This window comes from Planococcus citri, chromosome 2 (genome assembly GCF_950023065.1).
Source record: "Planococcus citri chromosome 2, ihPlaCitr1.1, whole genome shotgun sequence".
Classification (NCBI taxonomy): domain Eukaryota; kingdom Metazoa; phylum Arthropoda; class Insecta; order Hemiptera; family Pseudococcidae; genus Planococcus; species Planococcus citri.
In genome coordinates, this window is record NC_088678.1 from 11,275,191 (window position 1) to 11,295,152 (window position 19,962).

General features: G+C 33.2%; 2 protein-coding genes across 6 annotated transcripts; both read right to left on the reverse strand.

Moving 5' to 3' along the window:
• Nucleotides 1–392: 392 nt before the first annotated feature.
• LOC135834612 (uncharacterized) lies at nucleotides 393–9,706 on the reverse strand. Of its 5 annotated transcripts, XR_010556712.1 has the most exons (9): nucleotides 9,464–9,682; nucleotides 9,203–9,272; nucleotides 6,392–6,458; nucleotides 5,705–5,951; nucleotides 2,780–5,588; nucleotides 2,576–2,615; nucleotides 2,295–2,380; nucleotides 1,979–2,141; nucleotides 393–830 (listed from the first exon to the last, which is right to left on the reverse strand). XR_010556712.1 is itself a non-coding variant. In XM_065348539.1 (7 exons), the coding sequence occupies exons 1-5, from the start codon at nucleotides 9,533–9,535 to the stop codon at nucleotides 5,565–5,567; spliced, it is 510 nt and encodes a 169-aa protein (XP_065204611.1). In that variant the 5' UTR covers nucleotides 9,536–9,706; the 3' UTR covers nucleotides 2,295–2,380; nucleotides 2,576–2,615; nucleotides 2,780–5,564. The 5 variants fall into 5 exon arrangements, 4 of the variants coding, with proteins under 4 accessions (XP_065204612.1, XP_065204611.1, XP_065204608.1 ...); XM_065348539.1 differs by lacking the exons at nucleotides 393–830; nucleotides 1,979–2,141 and having other exon boundaries at nucleotides 5,694–5,951; nucleotides 6,373–6,458; nucleotides 9,464–9,706; XM_065348536.1 differs by lacking the exons at nucleotides 393–830; nucleotides 1,979–2,141 and having other exon boundaries at nucleotides 5,699–5,951; nucleotides 6,373–6,458; nucleotides 9,464–9,704.
• Nucleotides 9,707–13,777: 4,071 nt separating this feature from the next.
• On the reverse strand, nucleotides 13,778–17,120 carry LOC135838251 (uncharacterized). The gene is made up of 4 exons (XM_065353870.1): nucleotides 16,854–17,120; nucleotides 16,299–16,439; nucleotides 15,365–15,503; nucleotides 13,778–14,445 (listed from the first exon to the last, which is right to left on the reverse strand). Exons 1-4 carry the CDS (start codon nucleotides 16,923–16,925, stop codon nucleotides 14,156–14,158), a joined length of 642 nt encoding a protein of 213 aa, XP_065209942.1. The 5' UTR covers nucleotides 16,926–17,120; the 3' UTR covers nucleotides 13,778–14,155.
• Nucleotides 17,121–19,962: the final 2,842 nt, after the last annotated feature.

The following is a 19,962-nucleotide window of genomic DNA, read 5'->3' on the forward strand; positions in this document are numbered from 1 at the left end:
AGTTTTCTCAGAGGATCGACCGGGGAGGAGGGGTGCAATAGATCGTTATGCGGGCTTCTCGACTAGAATCCTACAAGATGGGCACAATATTTTTTTAATACCAATGCACACATTTTTCAGAATCGTTTCATTCTGTAAATTTTTTTCATTTTCTCCTGTTTGAAAAAAAATCTTAAATTACCTATTTGACATTCCAAAAAATGTCATTAATGTATTGGATATTAATTTTAAATTTCACCAAAAAAGTGTTTTCTTCATATAAATTGTTTTCGATTTTTTTTTCAGTAGTCTAATTATTATTTCTGTACCGATTTGTGTCATTTTTCGGGCAGGGGAAATTTCATTGACCTTTTCAACATTTAAAGATTTGATTTAATTCATTAATAATCCCATTAAAAATTATCAAAATTTTTATTACTCAGATTAGAAAACATGAAAAACAAAAACAATAAATACTTAGATGATTTTTACAATCACTTTATAAAAAATACCAGAACAAAAAGTTCTTGATGAAGTCCATTTATATAGGTGCGCAAGATTGAAGGTGAGACCTTCTGAAAAAAATTATGATGCTTTTCCTATATTGAGCGATTATAACATTTTCTGGTTTGAAATGTCATCTTATAATCTCTTTTGAGAGTTTTTGCGAGAATTGAGCAAGTTAACTAATTTGGAAACTTTACAACCGGCTACGTATAATTAGAGCACCGACACAAATGTCCTTATTCTCTGATGATAAACATTTCGATGAGTTGGTATGTCTTGAAAATGATCTCGCCTCAATTCAACCTGATAACTCCAAAACACCAATTCGGATACAATTTTGAAAACTGAAATGAAAAAACACTGCATTAATTATATATGTACTTTTTATGGACAACCTCTGAAACAGTTGAATTTGTTTCTATTAACCTCTCGATTACTTTTCACTCAGCTCTTGAAAATTAAAAAAAAAAAAAAATCAGCAGCCTAGGACCCTACGAAGATGAGTGATTGGATCTTTTGATCGAGCCTTTTACATATAAAATTGGACAGATCAAAGTTTTGGTGAGATTAGATCTGGTCAGACTTGATCAAATCCAATAAGGGAGAATTATTGGTTGAATCTGATCAGATTTGAATTGGCCTGAATTTGATCTGTTTGAACCTGATCAGATCTGACCATATTTGAATGAGTGCACCAGAAAATAAATTTCAAAAATATCAAAAAAACGTCATAAAAACTGAAAAAATGAAAGAATTTAAGGAGGAAAAAAATGAAATTTTACAAAAAAAAAAAAACTTGAGCAGTTTTGTAAAAAACATGGGACTTTTGTTTGGCCAACTTTGAAACAAAAAGCGGACTGTTTAGGCAAGCAAAGCAAAAATCAATGTTTTTTGGACGTTTTGGCAAAAAAAACACACAAATTTCTTAGATAACAATTTTGACAAAAATTAGGTATGACCATTTGACTACCTGTCCTATCAAAAAACTACTTCCTGTAAATTTTGACAAAAAAACACATTTTTGGAAAAAATGGACATTTTTACAAAAAATAAACACTTTTTGACAATTTTACCAAAAATGGACCCTTTTGACGATTGTGCTAAAAGTGATCACTTTTTGCCTAGTTTACCGAAAATTGACGTTTTGACATTTTTCTCCCCAAAAATGGACACTTTTTGACAACTTTACCAAGAATTTACGCTTTTTGACTTGGAAAAATTTAGCAAAAAAAAAAAAAAAAAAAAAAAAAAACGAGAACCTGTGAGCAAAATTTGACAAAACACAAGACTTTTATTTTTCAATTTTAGAACAAAAATATGACTTCATAAACAAATAATACAAACATCAATCTGTTTTAGATGTTTGAGTTGGAAAGGGAGTACAAATACTCATTTTTGACACATCTAATTCATTAGTTCCCCTCCCTACCTCTTTCCCCAAGATCAGAAAAAAATAAGCTAACATTACGAAGTGTAATTTAAAATTACTCACTTGTAGACACGATCATGAAAATTCCTCTCAACATCTCTAATCCTTCGTATCCTTGTTCCTTAATCAATAAATAACCAAAAGAAATAAAAATCACAGCATCCATACATGAGAATAATTCAGCGGCGAATAACCCCGACAAGCCATTACTCTGAACAGACTTTTTCTGAAAATATACAAAAAATTAAGTAGGTAGGTATAGTGGGCATAGGGTATTCCTATAGGCATTTTATTCATAAAATAGGTATAAGGTATATAGCTAAACGAAAGGATGAAAGAATAAGTAAAATGGTATAGATATACCTGTACCCAAACTTACATTATTAATATTTGTGATTGCAATCAAGAAAAATAAACATTCCACCAACATATACCAGAAATGAACTTGCTGGTGCTCCAATTCATCTGCATAAGGTTCAGAAAAAATCAAAACGTATAAGTATTTACTTACTAATACGAGTACGAGTAAATTTAAGTACACTTAGGTATTGGTATAGGTATCAATAATATTCATTTTAGTTTTGTTTCTGCATCTTATCATATGTACTTATAAATAGGGGGCCCTATTTAGGTATACATTACATAAATAAAACAACTTACGTGAAGACGCACCAGATAAATACCACACCACGCTATGAATCTGTTTTGAGATGAAAAAAAAAACAAAACTTCCATGTAAATTAGGAGTAAAAATTGCGAGTAAAAATATAGATCATGCACCGAGCAAAACAAATCAATAATTCAATCAAGTATTCGCAATTGAAAACTTATATCATAAATTCAAAATATGTAGCACACACTTACCACAGAAATATAAAGTAAGCTTAAGGTAACTTTACGAAGAGATTTTTCACAACTCGTAGACATTTTCATTCAGCACACAAAATACAAAAAGAAATTAAAGGAACTAAATTTGATTTTTACAAACTACACATCGTAATATTATTTTAGTTTATCATTCTAAACACGAAATCAGGCAACACCAGACGCCAGTGTTGTCGTCGGAATAACGACTGGCACAAGTTCAAGAAATTTTATTCGCATCATATAAGAATAACGTAGGTATCTTTGTATTATACGAGTATTATCCACTTCCACTACATCTCAGCATTCTGGGTGGGAGGTACAAATAAACAGTAATTCCACATTTTAACAATTCACGTTCTTGCAATTTGACTAATTTCACTGCAGGTGGGTTTTTATTAAAACGTGCTGAATCTCAAGAGAATAGGTCTACGAAAAAAAGGAGTAGGTAGTGGAATTAAATCGCGTGAGAAGAGCAGCTGATTAATTTGACCAAAGTATCATAAATTATCTCTTTATTATATAACTCATCGTAGGTACATATAAATAAGTCACTTTTAGAAGTACTTAGGTATATTGGTTTCAGAATACAAAGGGAATTTATGAGAGGAAAATATTCAAACGTTATAAAATGAACAAGTACAAATCATAAATGCGGAAAATATAATATAATAATATAATACATAGAATAGGTAAGTGGTACAAATAGGTATGTACATATATGAACCCGCAATTATAACCCGGATCGTTGACACTACATTACAAGGTGGGCCATTCTATGTCAATTCAACCAAAAAAAAATGCGATTTTGAAAGTCGTGTCTTTCGGTTTTGCTCAATTTTTTTTACAATGTCTACCCACCCAGTTTGGTCTCAGCTCACTTAAGGGGAGGTGGATGGGGGGGCTTCAATTATTTTCACATTGTCTGTAACTTTAGCAGTGCATGCCTCCAAAGCTATAATACTTTGATCAAAACTGATTTCACAGTTCAAAAGGGCATTGAATTTTGAACTTTTTAAGCATTTTGAAATTTTCATAGCTGAAAGTTGAACTTTCAAATTGAAAGTTCAAATTTCAAAATGGCGCTGTAAGTGGGAGCTACCATTTAAAATTCTGAAGAAATTTCCATAGATGTACCTTCTAATGTTTTTTCGAAATATTCAATTTTTGAGATGAAATCTTCTGACGGAAGGGGAGCACCTCCTCCCCCAAATTTGGGAAAAACTTTCGAAAAAAAATCTGGGGCATGTGACATATCGAATTGTATGTTTTTGGTGACGCTGAACACGAATATGACGTCAGATTTTTGATTTACGGCCCCCAGGAGGTCCTCAATTGGGGTAAAAATTCAATTAAGTGTTTTGTTCGTGTGGCACCTGTAATAGGATGTTTTTGGGAACGCTGAACACGAATATGACGTCAGATTCTTTATTGGATCTCATATACGGCCCCTAGGAGGTCCCCAAAGGGGGTAAAAGTCCACAATATTTGTTTCATTTGGTCCAATCAAAAATCTGACGTCATATTCGTTTTCAGCATCCCCAAAAACATACCATTTCATGTGTCGCACGAACAAAACATTTTTTTGAACTTTTACCCCATTTGGGGAGGTGCTGGGGGGCCTTGGATGGGGTTCAATCAAAAATCTGACATCATATTCGTATTCAGCGTCACCAAAAACATACAATTCGATATGTCACATGCCCCAGATTTTTTTGAAAGTTTTGCCCAAATTTGGGGGGAGGGTGCTCCCTTCCATCAGAAGATTCCATCTCGAGAATTGAATACCTCAAAATAACGTCAAAAGGTACATCTATGGAAATTTTTCAGAATTTTAAATGGTTAGCTCCCACATACAACGCTATTTTGCAATTTGAACTTTCAATTTGAGTTCAACTTCCAACTTTTGAAAATTTCAAAATAGGTACTTACCCTACTTGAAAAGTTTGAAATTCAAAATGCCTTTTCAAACTGTGGAATCAGTTTTGATTAATGTATCATAGCTTTAGAGGTACGCACTGCTGAAGTTGAATACCTTGAGACAATGTGAAAATGGTTGAAGCCCCCCCCACCCACCCCCTGAGGGAGCTGGGACCAAACCGATTGCGGGTTTCTTACTTATTAGGTGGGTAGACACTGTAAAAAAAAATTGAACGAAATCGAAGGACATGACTCAAAAACGTTGATCAATTTGAGGTGGAATGACCCTGGTATAATTTTTAGTAGGTACCCAGTATGGCTCTATAGCGCTAGCTCATTTTTGTGAACTGCGATGGGTTCATATTTAGAACCTCCTCCTAAATAGGTAAGTAGATAGTACTGCCATCTTAAAAAAATTCAATAAAATAGGTAAAATATGAAAGTTAATTTCAAATAGGTATGAAATGATTTTGGGAAAATTACATACATTAATTAGGATTGCTGGATGGGATATTGGGAGATTGATTAATATATTCAAGAGGTGCGATAAGGCACTGACACTGATTAGGAATAGTGGATGAGATCCTAGGAGTTTGTGACTTTGAAGCGAACTGACTTTGACTAGCGTGAAGTGGAACATGAGTAATCATACGAGGCTGAAAATAATACTGAGGAGTTTTCTGTGCTGGAGAAAACACACGTCGCATAAAAGATGGATTTCGGTGAAGATATTGAGGAAACTGGCTCATACAATGAGAATCTGATACTTGCACTGTGTAAATCGAAGGTGCACATGAATCATTTTGTGGAGCTGTTGCGCCTGGATTGGGCCATCGTTGTAATAGGAGTTTGTAGATGTGAAATATTAATGCTGAATACAATTTGAATGCTGGAATTGAAAATTAACTTAGTTAATGCAACGTGAAATTATATCGAAAATTCAGAATCATTATTATCAAGTTGAAGATTTCCAACACAGAAACTAGATAGGTACATTACATTTACCTATACCAATCACCAGAGAAACAATAACAACAAGCATCGAGGATGAAAATGACTCCATAGGAAACCAATATGAGCTTTGTTCAGCCTGAATTACTTTGGCTACCTCTCTTTGCCTCGAAATATTAAACAATACTTCCCTCACATCATTATTAGAATGCATTTGAATCAAGCCATAAATCATATAAAATGCGTCCAACAGGGAAAAAATAATAGCCATCCACAGTAAACGAACCGAGGAAGAGAGATGCTGTAAATTAATCAGAACAATTAATACTTATTCCTATCGTTGAAAAATATGTAGGTAATTCAAAATCATAGGTAGAAAACGTTTGAAACAAAAGGTATGAAACTGCAACAAAAAAACCACTTGAAACAACCGGATTCGATTTCGGTTAAAATAGGGTTTTAGGAAACACCAGGATGTTCCAAATCACCTTGATCAAAAATTTCAGCCCTTTCATTTCTGGTAATTTTTTTGAACAAAAGTAAAATTTGCTTATTTTTTTTTTGAAATGAAGCTATGTACTATTTTGGCAATACTTTTTTAAAAATAAAACTGATAATCAGAAACTTTTGAAGTGCACTTTTTAAAAATCTCCATTTTTTGAAAATCGTAACCGCATATTTCATAAGCGTTTACCTTGAGACAATTTCAACTAATAACTTACATTATAAATGGCAACGTACGTATTGAAGAAAATCATACTTCCAATCACTAGGAGAGCAAAGTCAAGTAAAATGGAAATCTCATCATCTACAAAAAAAGAAGGAAGCATTACTTACCTATAGACTATAATCCATACACGAAAAAGTGCTCTAGAAGTTGATTTTGTATTTTTTTTTCGGGGACCAAAAAAATGCGCTGCCAAAATGAAGGTACTACCTGCCCCATTTGGAAAAGTGCAATTTTGAAATTTTTTCCCCGCACAACGAGGGGGTGGACCCTCAAAAAGGTGATTTTGGGGACATGGTCGGGACCGAAAAAACTCGACGAGGTTGTGTTGGGGGACTTCTCCCGATACCAAATATGTAATTTTTTTTCGTGAAACCCTGCACAACTGCATTCTATGGCACTTTGAATGCGATTTTTATGCATTTTTGGCCATTTTTGATCGTAAAATGGCTCTCATGTCTACGATATGGCTGAGGACCGAACAATTTCTTGGACGTTTGTTAGACGGGGCTATTTGAAGCCCAACTGCGCAAAAACGGCGAAAAAATACTTGCACAACGCGATTTTATGAACACTAATAGGCTTGTTACCACTCCCCCGCCCCCCGAATTAAATAATGCATTGTGAATTCGATAATATCGATGCGACCCATCAAAATGGTATACAATTTCGCGCCGAACACAAAAATCGCAATCATTTTAAATTCTGAACCCCCCGCGGTGGAGTTTTGCCCCCCAAACTGAATATAACGATGATATTGAACAAACTTTGCACATTACACGTCGATACTGAGGATTTATGTGTACGCAATCAGAATGAATCTCATATTCGTTGCTTGGGAATATTTTTGCTTCAAAAGTTTTCATTCAATCTGCACCCCCTCCCCCCCTGCTGAGCTCGAAAATTGCATTCATTTTTCATTTGCACCCCTCGGTGGAGTTTGGCCCTCCCCCCCTCCGACCATAAATCTAACTGCGAAAATGAACACTTTGCACATTACGTGTCTGTACATGAGGATTTATTTTAAAAAATATTGGTGGAAAAAAATACAAAAATGAAAGAAAAAACAACAAAAAAAATGGAAGATACAAAAAAGGAGATGAAATGAAAAAAAAAACAGAAAAATAAGAACGAGAAAAAAATATGTACAATGAAATAAGAAAATTGGAACAAAAAATGAAAACAAATCAGATGAAATAATAAAAAAAGAAGAAAAAATAATACAAGCAAGAAAAATGGAACAACAATGACAGATACAAAAAATTTAAATGAAAAAAAACGAAATGAAATGAATAAAAAAAAAACAGAAAAATAATAATGAGAAAAAAAATACAAAGGAATAAGAAAATTGGAACGTAAATGAAAAATACAAAAAATGCAAGCAAAAAAAATGAAAGAAAAAAAATGAAAGATGAAAAAAATATAGGTAAAGAAGAAAAATGGAACAACATCAATAGATACAAAATAGTTTCCATTTTATTAAAACGTAAAATATAAATGAAAATGAATAACACAAATATTTCGGTCAAATTCATTTTTCACAACTAACACATAGATGTTGAGCACAATAGTTGTGATGTAATCAGCCGATTTATGCTGCACTGGAGTCTTGGTAGCCATTTATTTGTGTTTTAAAAATCAACAGAAATACGAGAAAACGCTTTCCCGAGCTACATCGTTACCAAACTTCATTCCAGTCATGAGAAAAATAGTCAATCGAATGTGAGGAGCGAGAGAAGGGGATTAAAATGAGAATTGATTCCAATTTTCGAGCTCAGCGCGAAATTTTATGTCATTTTGATAGGTCGCGTCCAAGTTTTCAAATCCATGTTCTGACTTTATGGAGGGAGGGGGGCAAAACTCCACCAAGGGGGTCAAAGTGAAAAATGACTGCAATTTCCAAGCTCAGCGCGAAATTTTGTACCATTTTGACAGGTCATGTTCAAGTTTTCAAATCCATGTTCAAAAATATTCTTTAAAGGGGAAGGGAGGGGGTGGAGATTAAATGAAAACTTTTGAAGCAAAAATATTCCCAAGCAACGAATATGAGATTCATTCTGATTGCGTACACATAAATCCTCAGTATCGACGTGTAATGTGCAAAGTTTGTTCAATATCATCGTTATATTCAGTTTGGGGGGCAAAACTCCACCGCGGGGGGTTCAGAATTTAAAATGATTGCGATTTTTGTGTTCGGCGCGAAATTGTATACCATTTTGATGGGTCGCATCGATATTATCGAATTCACAATGCATTATTTAATTCGGGGGGCGGGGGAGTGGTAACAAGCCTATTAGTGTTCATAAAATCGCGTTGTGCAAGTATTTTTTCGCCGTTTTTGCGCAGTTGGGCTTCAAATAGCCCCGTCTAACAAACGTCCAAGAAATTGTTCGGTCCTCAGCCATATCGTAGACATGAGAGCCATTTTACGATCAAAAATGGCCAAAAATGCATAAAAATCGCATTCAAAGTGCCATAGAATGCAGTTGTGCAGGGTTTCACGGAAAAAAATTACATATTTGGTATCGGGAGAAGTCCCCCAACACAACCTCGTCGAGTTTTTTCGGTCCCGACCATGTCCCCAAAATCACCTTTTTGAGGGTCCACCCCCTCGTTGTGCGGGGAAAAAATTTCAAAATTGCACTTTTCCAAATGGGGCAGGTAGTACCTTCATTTTGGCAGCGTATTTTTTTGGTCCCCGAAAAAAAAAATACAAAATCAACTTCTAGAGCACTTTTTCGTGTATGGATTATAGTCTACTAGTACTTGTTTTTTTACAATCTTCAACATGTAATGGGAAAAGAAAAACTTATCGGTATACTCACGTAAAAACTGTTTATAGGATAAATTATTAAATATTCTGTAAGCGGTTATCAATCCCCAGATATTACCAATCTGTTCAAAAAAAAAAAAAAAAAAAAAAAAAAAATGAAAAAAATACTGCATGCTCTATAATATTAATTATGAAATGCTAAATAAAATAAAATAATCTTATACTCGAAATTTAATTGTATTCATCGTTCTTACGTTATCACTAAAATAAATACAAAATTTGATATAAAATTTGAACTCAGGTAGGTACTCACCAAACTTAAATAAAGTAAAACGATGGTATTTTTACGTAAAGATTCCTTCGTATTGATCGTCTCTTGATTCATTTTGAATTACAACAACATTGACCCGTTATGCACAAGCATCAATAAAAATAAAACTGATGCAGAAAAAATAATTTAATCACAAGAAATTTTGCATTAATAAACCAACTCGAGCGAGAATTCACAATAAATGCAACGAACGTCTCGTAAACTTGACCTGAAACTATGATCAAATGCCAAAATTTTACGCCCTGGTAAGCTTTAATGACAACGAAAGTAAACGATGACGTAAAAACGCAATGTTACGTGACGTCAAAATGAAAACAATGTATAAATTTTAATCAAAAAAAAATTGAATAATACGTTTTCAGATTCTGCATCGATATGTACGTATTTGCATTTCCGTCAAAACTCAAGACCACTTTTAGGGTTCCAGTTCCACTGAGCAGTTGAAAATTTGTAAATCGAGTATTTTTGGATAAATTCGTGTTTTGAAAATTGTTTCTCGATGAACATTTAGCATTAATTGGGCCGAAATATCGAAAGATATCATTCCTCGAACTAGGGAAATATTTTGGAACTCAGTATGGTGCCAATTTTTTGATAATTATTGCAAGCTTTAAAAAAAATAGAAAAAAATTATAAGTTTTTGACAATTTTTTGAAAAAAAAATTCATAAAATGATATATTAAGAACGATTGAAACATTTTCCTCCAGCATACAGAATTGAATAACCTATGTTTAGGCATAAATTAATTAAGCAATAAGTAATACAAGTAATTTCAGAAATTGAAAAAAAGTAATCATAGTTAGAGCAATTCTGATCTTACCATAAGAAGGTATACTGGATAAGAAAATTAGATACCGTGAATTCAACGGGTGGGATTAAAATTAATTTCAGAAAAAATGAAAGAAAAAAATAAAAAATAAAAGTAAAAAAATAAAAAATAAAAGTAGCAGGGATTGTACTTACCTACACAAATTTTTCTCAAAAAAAGTAACTTTAGTAACCAAAAAAGCTGGAAAAAGTATTAACCAAAAAGTATCCAAAAAAGTGACCAAAAAAATTTTCAATGTAAAAAATGGAGGTGAGGACTGAGGTGACCGAAAAACTTTAATCCATACAAAACATTAGGTACATTTTATTTTCAGAAGGATGATGAAGCGATGTGTTGTGAGGTGGAGGGGCGAAATTCTCTTAACTTTTACGCTAGATTCTCCCAACGTTTTACTCCAGACTCCCCCCCCCCAACAGGATGTTTCCAAAGAATTGGTCAGATATGTTCTCGAACCAGTTTTTGAACAAAGAAGTTGGAAACAAAAATGCCGAATAAAAAATTCATTTGAATTTTTTTATTAATTGGATTATGTTTTTGTAATTTGTCGAGTTGATTTTTCCATTTTAGGAAATGTACGAAAATTCCAGTAGCAGAATTCAAATCTGCCTGAACGAAGCGAGGGCGAAAGCTGCGAAAAATTTATGATTCGAAACATAAAACAACCTCATTTTTTATGCAAGAAGTTGATTTTCGTAGCTTCTTTTCAAATTTTAAAAGTTTTTCAGAAAATGACATATATTTAGGTAGTATTTGTTATTTGTAAAAATATGAGTAAAAGCCCGAGAGAAGCGAGGGCGAAAGCTGCAAAAATTGATGATACAATTGAATTTAATTGAAAACAACTTCATTCCTGATGATGTAAATAAAAAGTTAATTTTCTTGGCTTCAAAATTTTTAGTTCTCAAGAAATTATTATATTCATAGAAATATAAATAAAAGCCCGAGCGAAGCGAGGGCAAAAGCTTCTGAAAATTTACAATTCCCGAGAGGTAAAACAGCATTAGGTGCGTTCTTTTTACCGTCAACTGTTGGATAATTTTTCAACTAGTTTATGTTTAAAAAATTGAGTTGAAACAGCGACGACGTCACAATTAATAAATTTGACTTGGTTTCCAACAAAACTTCTTTCCAAAAAGAACAAAAAACACTAAACTGTTGACTTTCACTAGAGTGCTGAACAAAATTCACGAGGTAATACATCAGATAAACATAAACAAACTCCTCAACTGATTCAACTCAACTTTGTAAACTGCTCTGGAGCAGTTTACAAAGTTGAGTTAAACTGTTTAAATTTTACGTAAAAAGAACGCACTCAACAGAAATCTGTTGAAATCCGTGACGTCATCGTTGTCAACAACTTTTTCAACTGAGTAAAAAGAACGACCAAAACTCAACTTTTCTCAACTTTTCTCAACAGTTGAATAAGTTGAGGTAAAAAGAACGCACCTATTACTTTTGGTGAAAAGAAAAGAGTTCTGGGTAAAATTTTGTAGAACAAAAAGGAAATTTGTGAAAAAACTCGGAAAAAGTAACTTTTAGTAACCAAAATTTTTAAAAAGTAACCAAAAGCTAATATTAGTAACTTTAGTAACTCTGTTAGGTACTTAATTAAAAAGTAACCGAGTACAATCCCTGAAGTAGGATAATTTTGGGGGAGAGGAGGAGTTGCGATAAGGCCATTTTTTGGCACCATGCTAGTTATCGGCTCAACCACTTTTAAAATGTTGTAATAAATGTCCCAAATTCAAATCCGTGGTTGGTTAACCCAAAATGACCATTTTTTGGGCTCCAGGAGTTCCCAAAGTTGCGAATAAAAAAATAATTTTAGGAACCACTGAGTATTATTTTCAAAAACTCTTTTAGCATAAAATATCTGTTTGAACGAAATAAACTTTATGCGAGGTGATTTTCTTACTTTTGACCCTCTGGGGCAAAAATTGGGGGTTTCGATTTTTTGAAAATTTTGGAACCACCATTTTGGACCTACCCCTTCGAACCCCGCTAAAAAGCTTTTTACAATTTATTAGTATCTGAATGTCCTTCATCCTACCAAATTTTGAGCTCAATAAAAATTTTCACTGATACTCAAAAATCTAAATTTCCAATTTTTCGTAATTTCGATATTTTGGGAACCCCTGGAAAACTAGAAACATGCGATTTGCGTCAAACGTAACGTTTTGAGGTGTAAGTATATTCGAGTATTCGGATGAAAAAGTTGAATTAAGCTTCCTGTGTATTCGTAATTTTGAACACTTTTTTTTAGAGCCCGCCATTTTAGGCACCCCTAAAAATGGCTTTTGCGCATATTTTTTCAAATAAATTGAAGAATTTACATTTGAAACACACTAACAAGTGCTCGATAATTTTTTATATAATTTTTCCAGTAATTTTCAAAATTGAGCTATTTTGGATCAAATTCTGAGATTTAAGTACCTATTCGAAAAGACGTTAAAATAACGTTTTCATGATTTCAACGAAGTAAAAATGCCAGAATTTGACCTAAAATAGCTCAATTTTGAAAGTTACAGGAAAAATCAAATGAAAAATTATCGAGCACTTGCTAGTGTGTTTCAAACGTAAATTATTCAATTTATTTGAAAAAATATGCAAAAACGTCTTTTTTAGGGGTGCCTAAAGTGGGGGGCTCTAATAAAAAGTTCCAAAATTACGAATATACAGGGAGCTTAATTCAACTTTTTCATCCAGATTATTGAATATGTACCTCAAAACGTTACGTTTGGGGCAAATCGCATGTTTCTAGTTTTCCAGGGGTTCCCAAAATATCGAAATTACGAAAAATTGGAAATTTGGATTTTTGAGTATCAGTGAAAATTTTTATTGAGCTCAAAATTTGGTAGGATGGAGGTCTTTCAGATACTAATAAACTGTAAAAAGCTTTTTGCGGGGTTCAAAGGGGTAGGTTCAAAATGGTGGTTCTAAAATTTTCCAAAAATCAAAACCCCCCCAATTTTTGCCCCCGAGGGTCTAAAATAAAAAAAATCACCTCGCATAACGTTTATTAGGTTCAAACAGATATATTACGCTAAAAGAGTTTTTGAAAATAATACTCAATGGTTCCTAAAATTATTTTGTTATACACAACTTTGTGAACCCCTGGAGCCCAAAAAATGGTCATTTTGGGTTAACCAACCACGGATTCGTATTTGGGACATTTATTACAATTACAACATTTTAATAGTGGTTGAGTCGATAACTAGCTGGTACCAAAAAGTGGCCTTATCGCAACTCCTCCTTTGAAAACGAAGTACCCGCAAAAATTTCCAAAACCTTGACTCGACTTTCTACATCTGAAAAAGCTGCGTTTCCCCAGAACGACCACTTTCAGGTAGGGGGGTGAAAGTGGTGTCAATCGTTTGTGCTTCGTTTGTGCTCTTTTGTGCACTTACTAAAGATTTGGCTTATAGAATTCACAAAAAAATATTTTCATATTTTTGCATTGGGTACGGTTTAATTTTAATGTACATATTTTTTTTAAACATCAATTCTTGAAAAATAAAGTTCAAAATTTAAAATTATTAGTTTCCAAGACATAGCTGTTCAAATTTTCTTTGCAGTACCTATAAGATATCAATAAAAAACAAAAACATCATATTTCGAAACAATAAAAAAATTCAACGTTGAACAAACATAAAAAAATAAAAGTAAAACATTAATATAGGTATCAAAAAAAGGATAATTTATAAAAATAAAATTGGTTACATATCCTTGAGTTGACGCCAACAAATAAAAATGAAAATATATCACTGAATCCAACTACAGGATGCTGATACCATTTACCTGCATTTCAAACCGATTTAAACGGTAGGTATACCTAATTCGCACGTTAAGGTCGAGGCATAAGAGGCGAAGTTTGAGCAGGATATTGAATCGTCTGACTAGAAAACATGGGTGCCTGAACACAATGTGGAGGGACTTGAGCAGAATAAGGAACGGGCAAGTCGTAATATTCAGGATTTCGAACCATCGTCATACGGTGAGTAGAAGGTGCAGACGAACAAAGTTCAGAGGGTTCTTGAGGAGGAGCATCTGGCTGAACTACTATAACCGGAATCGGTCTTGGCTTCAGTTCCACTATATAGTTGTAGAATACCAATATCGCGTATATTTTTAAAACTGCAATCAAAAGAAAAACAACGATTTCCTTTCTCAGTTATACGTAGGTAAATTCAAAATTTCGATCAAAAACTATTCAAAAAATTGAAAATCAACTTGTATGTAATATTTTTTCAAGTTTGGCAAAACTTTCTTTGAATGAAAAATGCAATTTTCAGTAATATTAATAAGGCCTAATTAGATTTCTCCATTCTCAAATTTTTCAGTGTCTCTACTTTGTAGGATACTTTCGATACTTTTAATCACTTCCCATTGATATAACTTTGAGTGAATGTTGCTCAATCATGATGTTGACAGCTTGACGCAACTGATTAAAAATGACTAAACCTAAAAACAGATGCGATAAATTGTACCCAAACATTTCTAATGTAGTCTGCATTTATGATTCAGTTCAATTTTTGCGTCATTTTCCACGAAAAAAATGTTTTGACGGAAGTTAGTCCCTTTATATCAAACCATTTCGAGATAAAAAGAACAACTGCAAATTCAAAAATAATCATGATAAGTACATACCTACGTAGGCAAACTTGTAGGTAGGTACATCTACACGTGGATTGCCAACTGGGCTGTGCCTACATATTATATACCTGGACAAAATGCGATGCGAATAATTTTGAAAAAGAAAAAGAAATTCATATAATTTGGCAACTAATCTCCCTCCCTCTTCTCATTCAACACAAAAAAATGAACATGATCAATTGAACATCAAAAACAAAAACCAAAAAAAATAATAGATATATTACAACCTGAACTAGAAAATTTTCCTATAAGACCCCAAATTGCTAAAGAAGAAAACAATTGGGTGTCAGCTTAAAATCATTAGATTGGTCGATTTGCCCAAAATATTATTGGCAAATGTGATTTCAACTAAGTAGGTATGTGTATGAATTGATGCTATTACCTTGATATACCTACTCACCTAGCAACGGAAACATGTAAACGAAATGTATGAAGCTTCTGTGTGAAGTCACAAAATAAAGGTACACAGCACACAACAACGAATCCAAAAATGAAAGTGCAAGTGAAGCAAACATCAATAATTTAACAGAAGGGTTTTTCTGAAAACACATAAATTAATTAATAATTATTGTTGTGCATAGGACTGGTAAATTGTAGGAAGTTAGTTTTTCATTAAATTTTTAGATGATATACCTACCTAAAGCACGTAGGTACCTAAACTATGGCAAATAGACTGAATGGGGGGGGGGGAAGCAAGTTTAGCATACATTTTCCTACAACTTTATCCAGAAGTGTGTGGCCACCTAGTCTGAAATCATTTTATTCATATGAGGTACCCAACCGACAGAAAACGTCTTGGACTGGACAAAAGAGTATGCAAAAATACACCATTAGCCAAAATTTCAAGGGGAGGGGTAGGGGGGTAAAGTGTATTTTACATTTTTGGTGAATCTTAAAAAATCAAATATGGGCAAAAAAAATGAAAAAAAAATCATAATTCTATTGAGTTGGCTACAAAAACTGAAATTTGATACGTTTATACTTTATTTTTGACGTTTTGAATTTTTGAGCCGTTTTGAGCAGCTTTAAAATCTCCAGAAAATTTTCGAATCTTGAAATTTCCGCATTCTCCAAGGAAGTTGAGAAGCTAAAATTCACTTTATACCCTAATTTCAAAATTCCAAGTCAACTGGAAATGGTTTATAGACCGCTTTGAAGCCTCCAATATTTTTTTGGTATTTTCAGTTATTTACCCAAAAAATATCATAAAATCTGTGGAAATAAAATAACCCTCAACACCTAAGTATATGAAATTAGGTACTCATCATTCTTTCAAAATCAGTTTCCGCCTGCTCAAAAAAAAATTCATAAGTACAGATCCAGTAGATACTTACGATAATGATGGAAATGAACGACGCCAAGTAAATGATGCACCTAACAATTGCAAGGCATTTATCGACCAGGTACAAGCACTCCTTAACAGAAGATTCAGCTTCTTGAAAGTTGAAAAGAAAAAGATGTGATACAGTTTCAATCTGGAAAAATCAACCGAGAAAAAAATTATTAAATTAATGCACACCGCACTGTTGTATACACTTGTATAAAAAAAAGTCTCAAACTATGACCATAAGAAGAATCTCAGGATTAAAACAGCAGCACCATAATTTTTTTTTTAATCCCTTCCCACCTTTAAAAAATAGTCTACAATTTTTTTTTTGCTGGTATAAAAACTGGTACTCGAAGAGAGGCCTATACGCAGTTGAAATGAGACCAAAAACAACGCGCAAAAAATGGTAAACTGATTCTTCTTGGACATTTTAGGAAAATTCAAATCCCCTCACCCCCTCAATTTCTCAACTTGGGAGCAAAAAATTTCTACGAGTTGACGTGTGAGATTCGCGATGCAGTGATTCATAATCTACAAATCTTATCAATGATATCACACTTACCATCATAAGACAGAGTACAACCAAAGTAACTAGACGTGTTGATGCTCCACAGCAAACTCTTTTTACAGGCATACTCGTAGTCTTACGCTTCCAAATTTAGAAATTCGAAAAAAATTACAATTCAGGGAAAATTGTAGTTAATTTTACATTTAAAAAATCATAAATTTAGCATAAGTTTGATAGAACTAACGACTCGAGTCATCACACAGAAAAAATTTGAAGTTATTAATAGTCGGATGCAAAATACGACACCGACATAATATTTTGATAAAGTAAACACCTAATAAAAGAGAAAAAAAACCTTTTCAGCTCTGATGTGATTTTTACAGCGTTATCTAAATCAAAACAGTGTTGCTCAACCTGGAAATGTTGAAAATATTTCCAAACGTTTCTGTTTGAACTTTCAACATGGAACGAATAAAAATACCCTACCCTGATTATAAAAATATCGCAATCAAATCAGAATTTCGAAAACGTTACCTACCCGAAATGCAAAATGATCAAAATTCCATATTAGTTGATTTTTCGTTTCAAAAATTTATCAACTTTACTGCTCGTGAACTTGACGTTACACAGACAGAGGTATCTCAAGTGCCGGAAAATGTTTCAAAAGGAACCAAACAAAGTTTGATCATTAGAGCGCACAAAAATACACCATCAGCCATTTTAGGAGCTCGAGTGTGTTTTTAATTTTTTTGGTGGATTTTTGAAAATCAAAATTGGAACAAATAGGTAACTATGTGGAATACCAAACTGACTTGAAATAAAACTTCACCAAAGTTAGAAAACCAAAATTTACTTTAGCTAAATTTTGACTTCAAATAATATGGGGGGGGGGGGTTAAAAATAGGGTACTTCTACATCAAATAACAGATTCTCCCTCTACTCTGCCTACTTTTCAAATTTCTAATCCTGAATTCGCTGTCACAATTAGTAGGAACCTATACACTTTTAATCCGACAAAAACCGATCTTGTAAAAATGATTTTCAATCGAGCAAATGGGTCTCGGTGTGTTTATACTTATACGTTGTGATGTTGAAGAGGAGGGGGGGGTCTGTAGGTTACCGTCCATTTCCCTGAATCCATCAACCCGAAAACTAAAATTCCATCTGCCGAACACCCTAAAAATATTTTCCCAAATCCATATACCCAAACATCATTTCCTCGAATGACAAAAGTTCGACAAAATATCCAACAATTTTCATTCAACCCGCGTAGCACAAGCGATGCCAAAGTCGATGGAAAAGACGAGATCCGTCACTTGTCGACACAACATTTGTTGACACCAATGTCGATAAATGACGAGTGAGAAGTTGATATCAAAATCGACTGTCATCTCCCTTCATTTTTTGTCTTGACAAGGTCTCAACATTGGTGTCATTTTTTTGAGTCTAAAAAAGCAAATTTTGATTAAAAATGTGCGAAATGTGCCTAAAACTCTTTTTTTGATTAAAGTAAAATTATTCTCAAAAATATTTCACCCTAAAAATTTTTTTGAAAGAAAAAAATTTGCCCTAGGTAGGAATTGAACCTAGGTTGCTACTCCCTTCTATCACGTTCTCTAACCACTAGACCATTGCCACTAATGAGTGGAGAGGCCTTGAAAGAAAAAATATTCAGTTCATCTTATTCTGGATTTGGAAAATTTTTCTTATTGCATTGTCGACTCAGACATCGACAAATGAGTCGGCAACACTTCAAAATTTCTAAAAAAATTTTATAGATCTTGTAAGTTGTAATCGACGTCAACTTCCTCATCAATATTAACCAGATGGTTGATGTCGATTACAAGATCTACAGAAGTATCTACTCGATGACGGCATTTTGTAGATCTATCATCGATATTTAAATTCAGGTCGTATTGCCGATGCCAAAGTTGATGAAAATGATTAACCCTTTGGAGGTTCTCTAGGTTTTCGGGTTAGAAAATTGAAGTGCCTTAATGAGTGTGATAGGGTAACTCGCCCAATTGGCCAAACCACAAAAAAGTCGAGCTTTTGATGAAAAGTTTTATAGGAAAATGAAAGTTTCCAAAAAACACAAATGTGACATTTCCTAAAAAAAAATTGAATGTATGCAGAATTTTTTTTGAAAAAATGAACCAAAAACATGTGTCAAAAACATTGAACAAAAGCACTCTTTCAAGAAATGAAATAAAAATTGAATTGGAAAAAAATAAAAATACAAGGTTGAAAAAAAGTCATCTGGCAGTTCACAAATTCAGCGAGAATCAAATCTTGTTGGCAAAAATGCCTTTGTTTAAAGCACGAAGAGAAGAAAAATCTATGCCGCTAAGAGAGGATTTTTTATCAAGTCATAAAATCTTTTCGGAAATCGAGCCGAAATATGGGACAAAATTTAGCAAAATTGCGAGCTTTCTGGCAGGGGGCAACTAATTATGAAAACATTTTCGCCTTTATTCACGAGATGTAGCATAGAATTTTCTTTTATTTTGGGAAAAAATGAGTATTTTATCACTTATTCGAGTATAGGAATATGAAGATGAAGATGAAGGGAAATAGTAAAAATAGTAAATAAAAATCCAAATTCATCTACGAGTTCAGTCTTTCATTTCGTTTACGCTGTGGATTTGTGTTTTTGTTCACTATTTCTCTTCATCTTCATCTTCATATTCCTATACTCCAATAAGTGATAAAATACTCATTTTTTCCCAAAATGAAAGAAAATTCTATGCTACATCTCGTGAATAAAGGCGAAAATGTTTTCATAATTAGTTACCCCCTGCCAGAAAGCTCGCAATTTAGGGTTCCTTGTTTAAAAATTGCTAGGACTTTTTTTCCTCAAATATGGGGCAGTTTTTGAGTTTTTTTTTGAAAATTTTTTGACTCTGATCAAAAAAGATTATAATCCAATAACGATTTTACAGTATTCGGGATTTTTAATTTCGGGTATTTATAATTTGGGATTTTGGCATTTGGAATCATAAAACAGCACAAAAGTCATTCGGGATAACTGATTCTGGATTTTATTATTCTGGATTCTGGTAGTTGGGCAAAAACATATTTGGGGGAATTGATTCAGGGAAATGTACTGGAATCTTGTCTGTACTTGCATAAAGTGTCGACTTCTGCCAAATTACATGTGTGA

Coding starts and splice junctions, on each gene's coding strand:
- LOC135834612 (XM_065348536.1), bottom strand. CDS start 9,535: ATGAATCAAGAGACGATCAATACGAAGGAATCTTTACGTAAAAATACC. Junction 9,273..9,463: donor TTTTACTTTATTTAAGTTTG/GTGAGTACCTAC, acceptor TTTTTTGAACAG/ATTGGTAATATCTGGGGATT. Junction 5,952..6,372: donor CGTACGTTGCCATTTATAAT/GTAAGTTATTAG, acceptor ATTAATTTACAG/CATCTCTCTTCCTCGGTTCG.
- LOC135838251 (XM_065353870.1), bottom strand. CDS start 16,925: ATGCCTGTAAAAAGAGTTTGCTGTGGAGCATCAACACGTCTAGTTACT. Junction 16,440..16,853: donor TTGTACTCTGTCTTATGATG/GTAAGTGTGATA, acceptor TGATTTTTCCAG/ATTGAAACTGTATCACATCT. Junction 14,446..15,364: donor TTACATGTTTCCGTTGCTAG/GTGAGTAGGTAT, acceptor TTTTGATTGCAG/TTTTAAAAATATACGCGATA.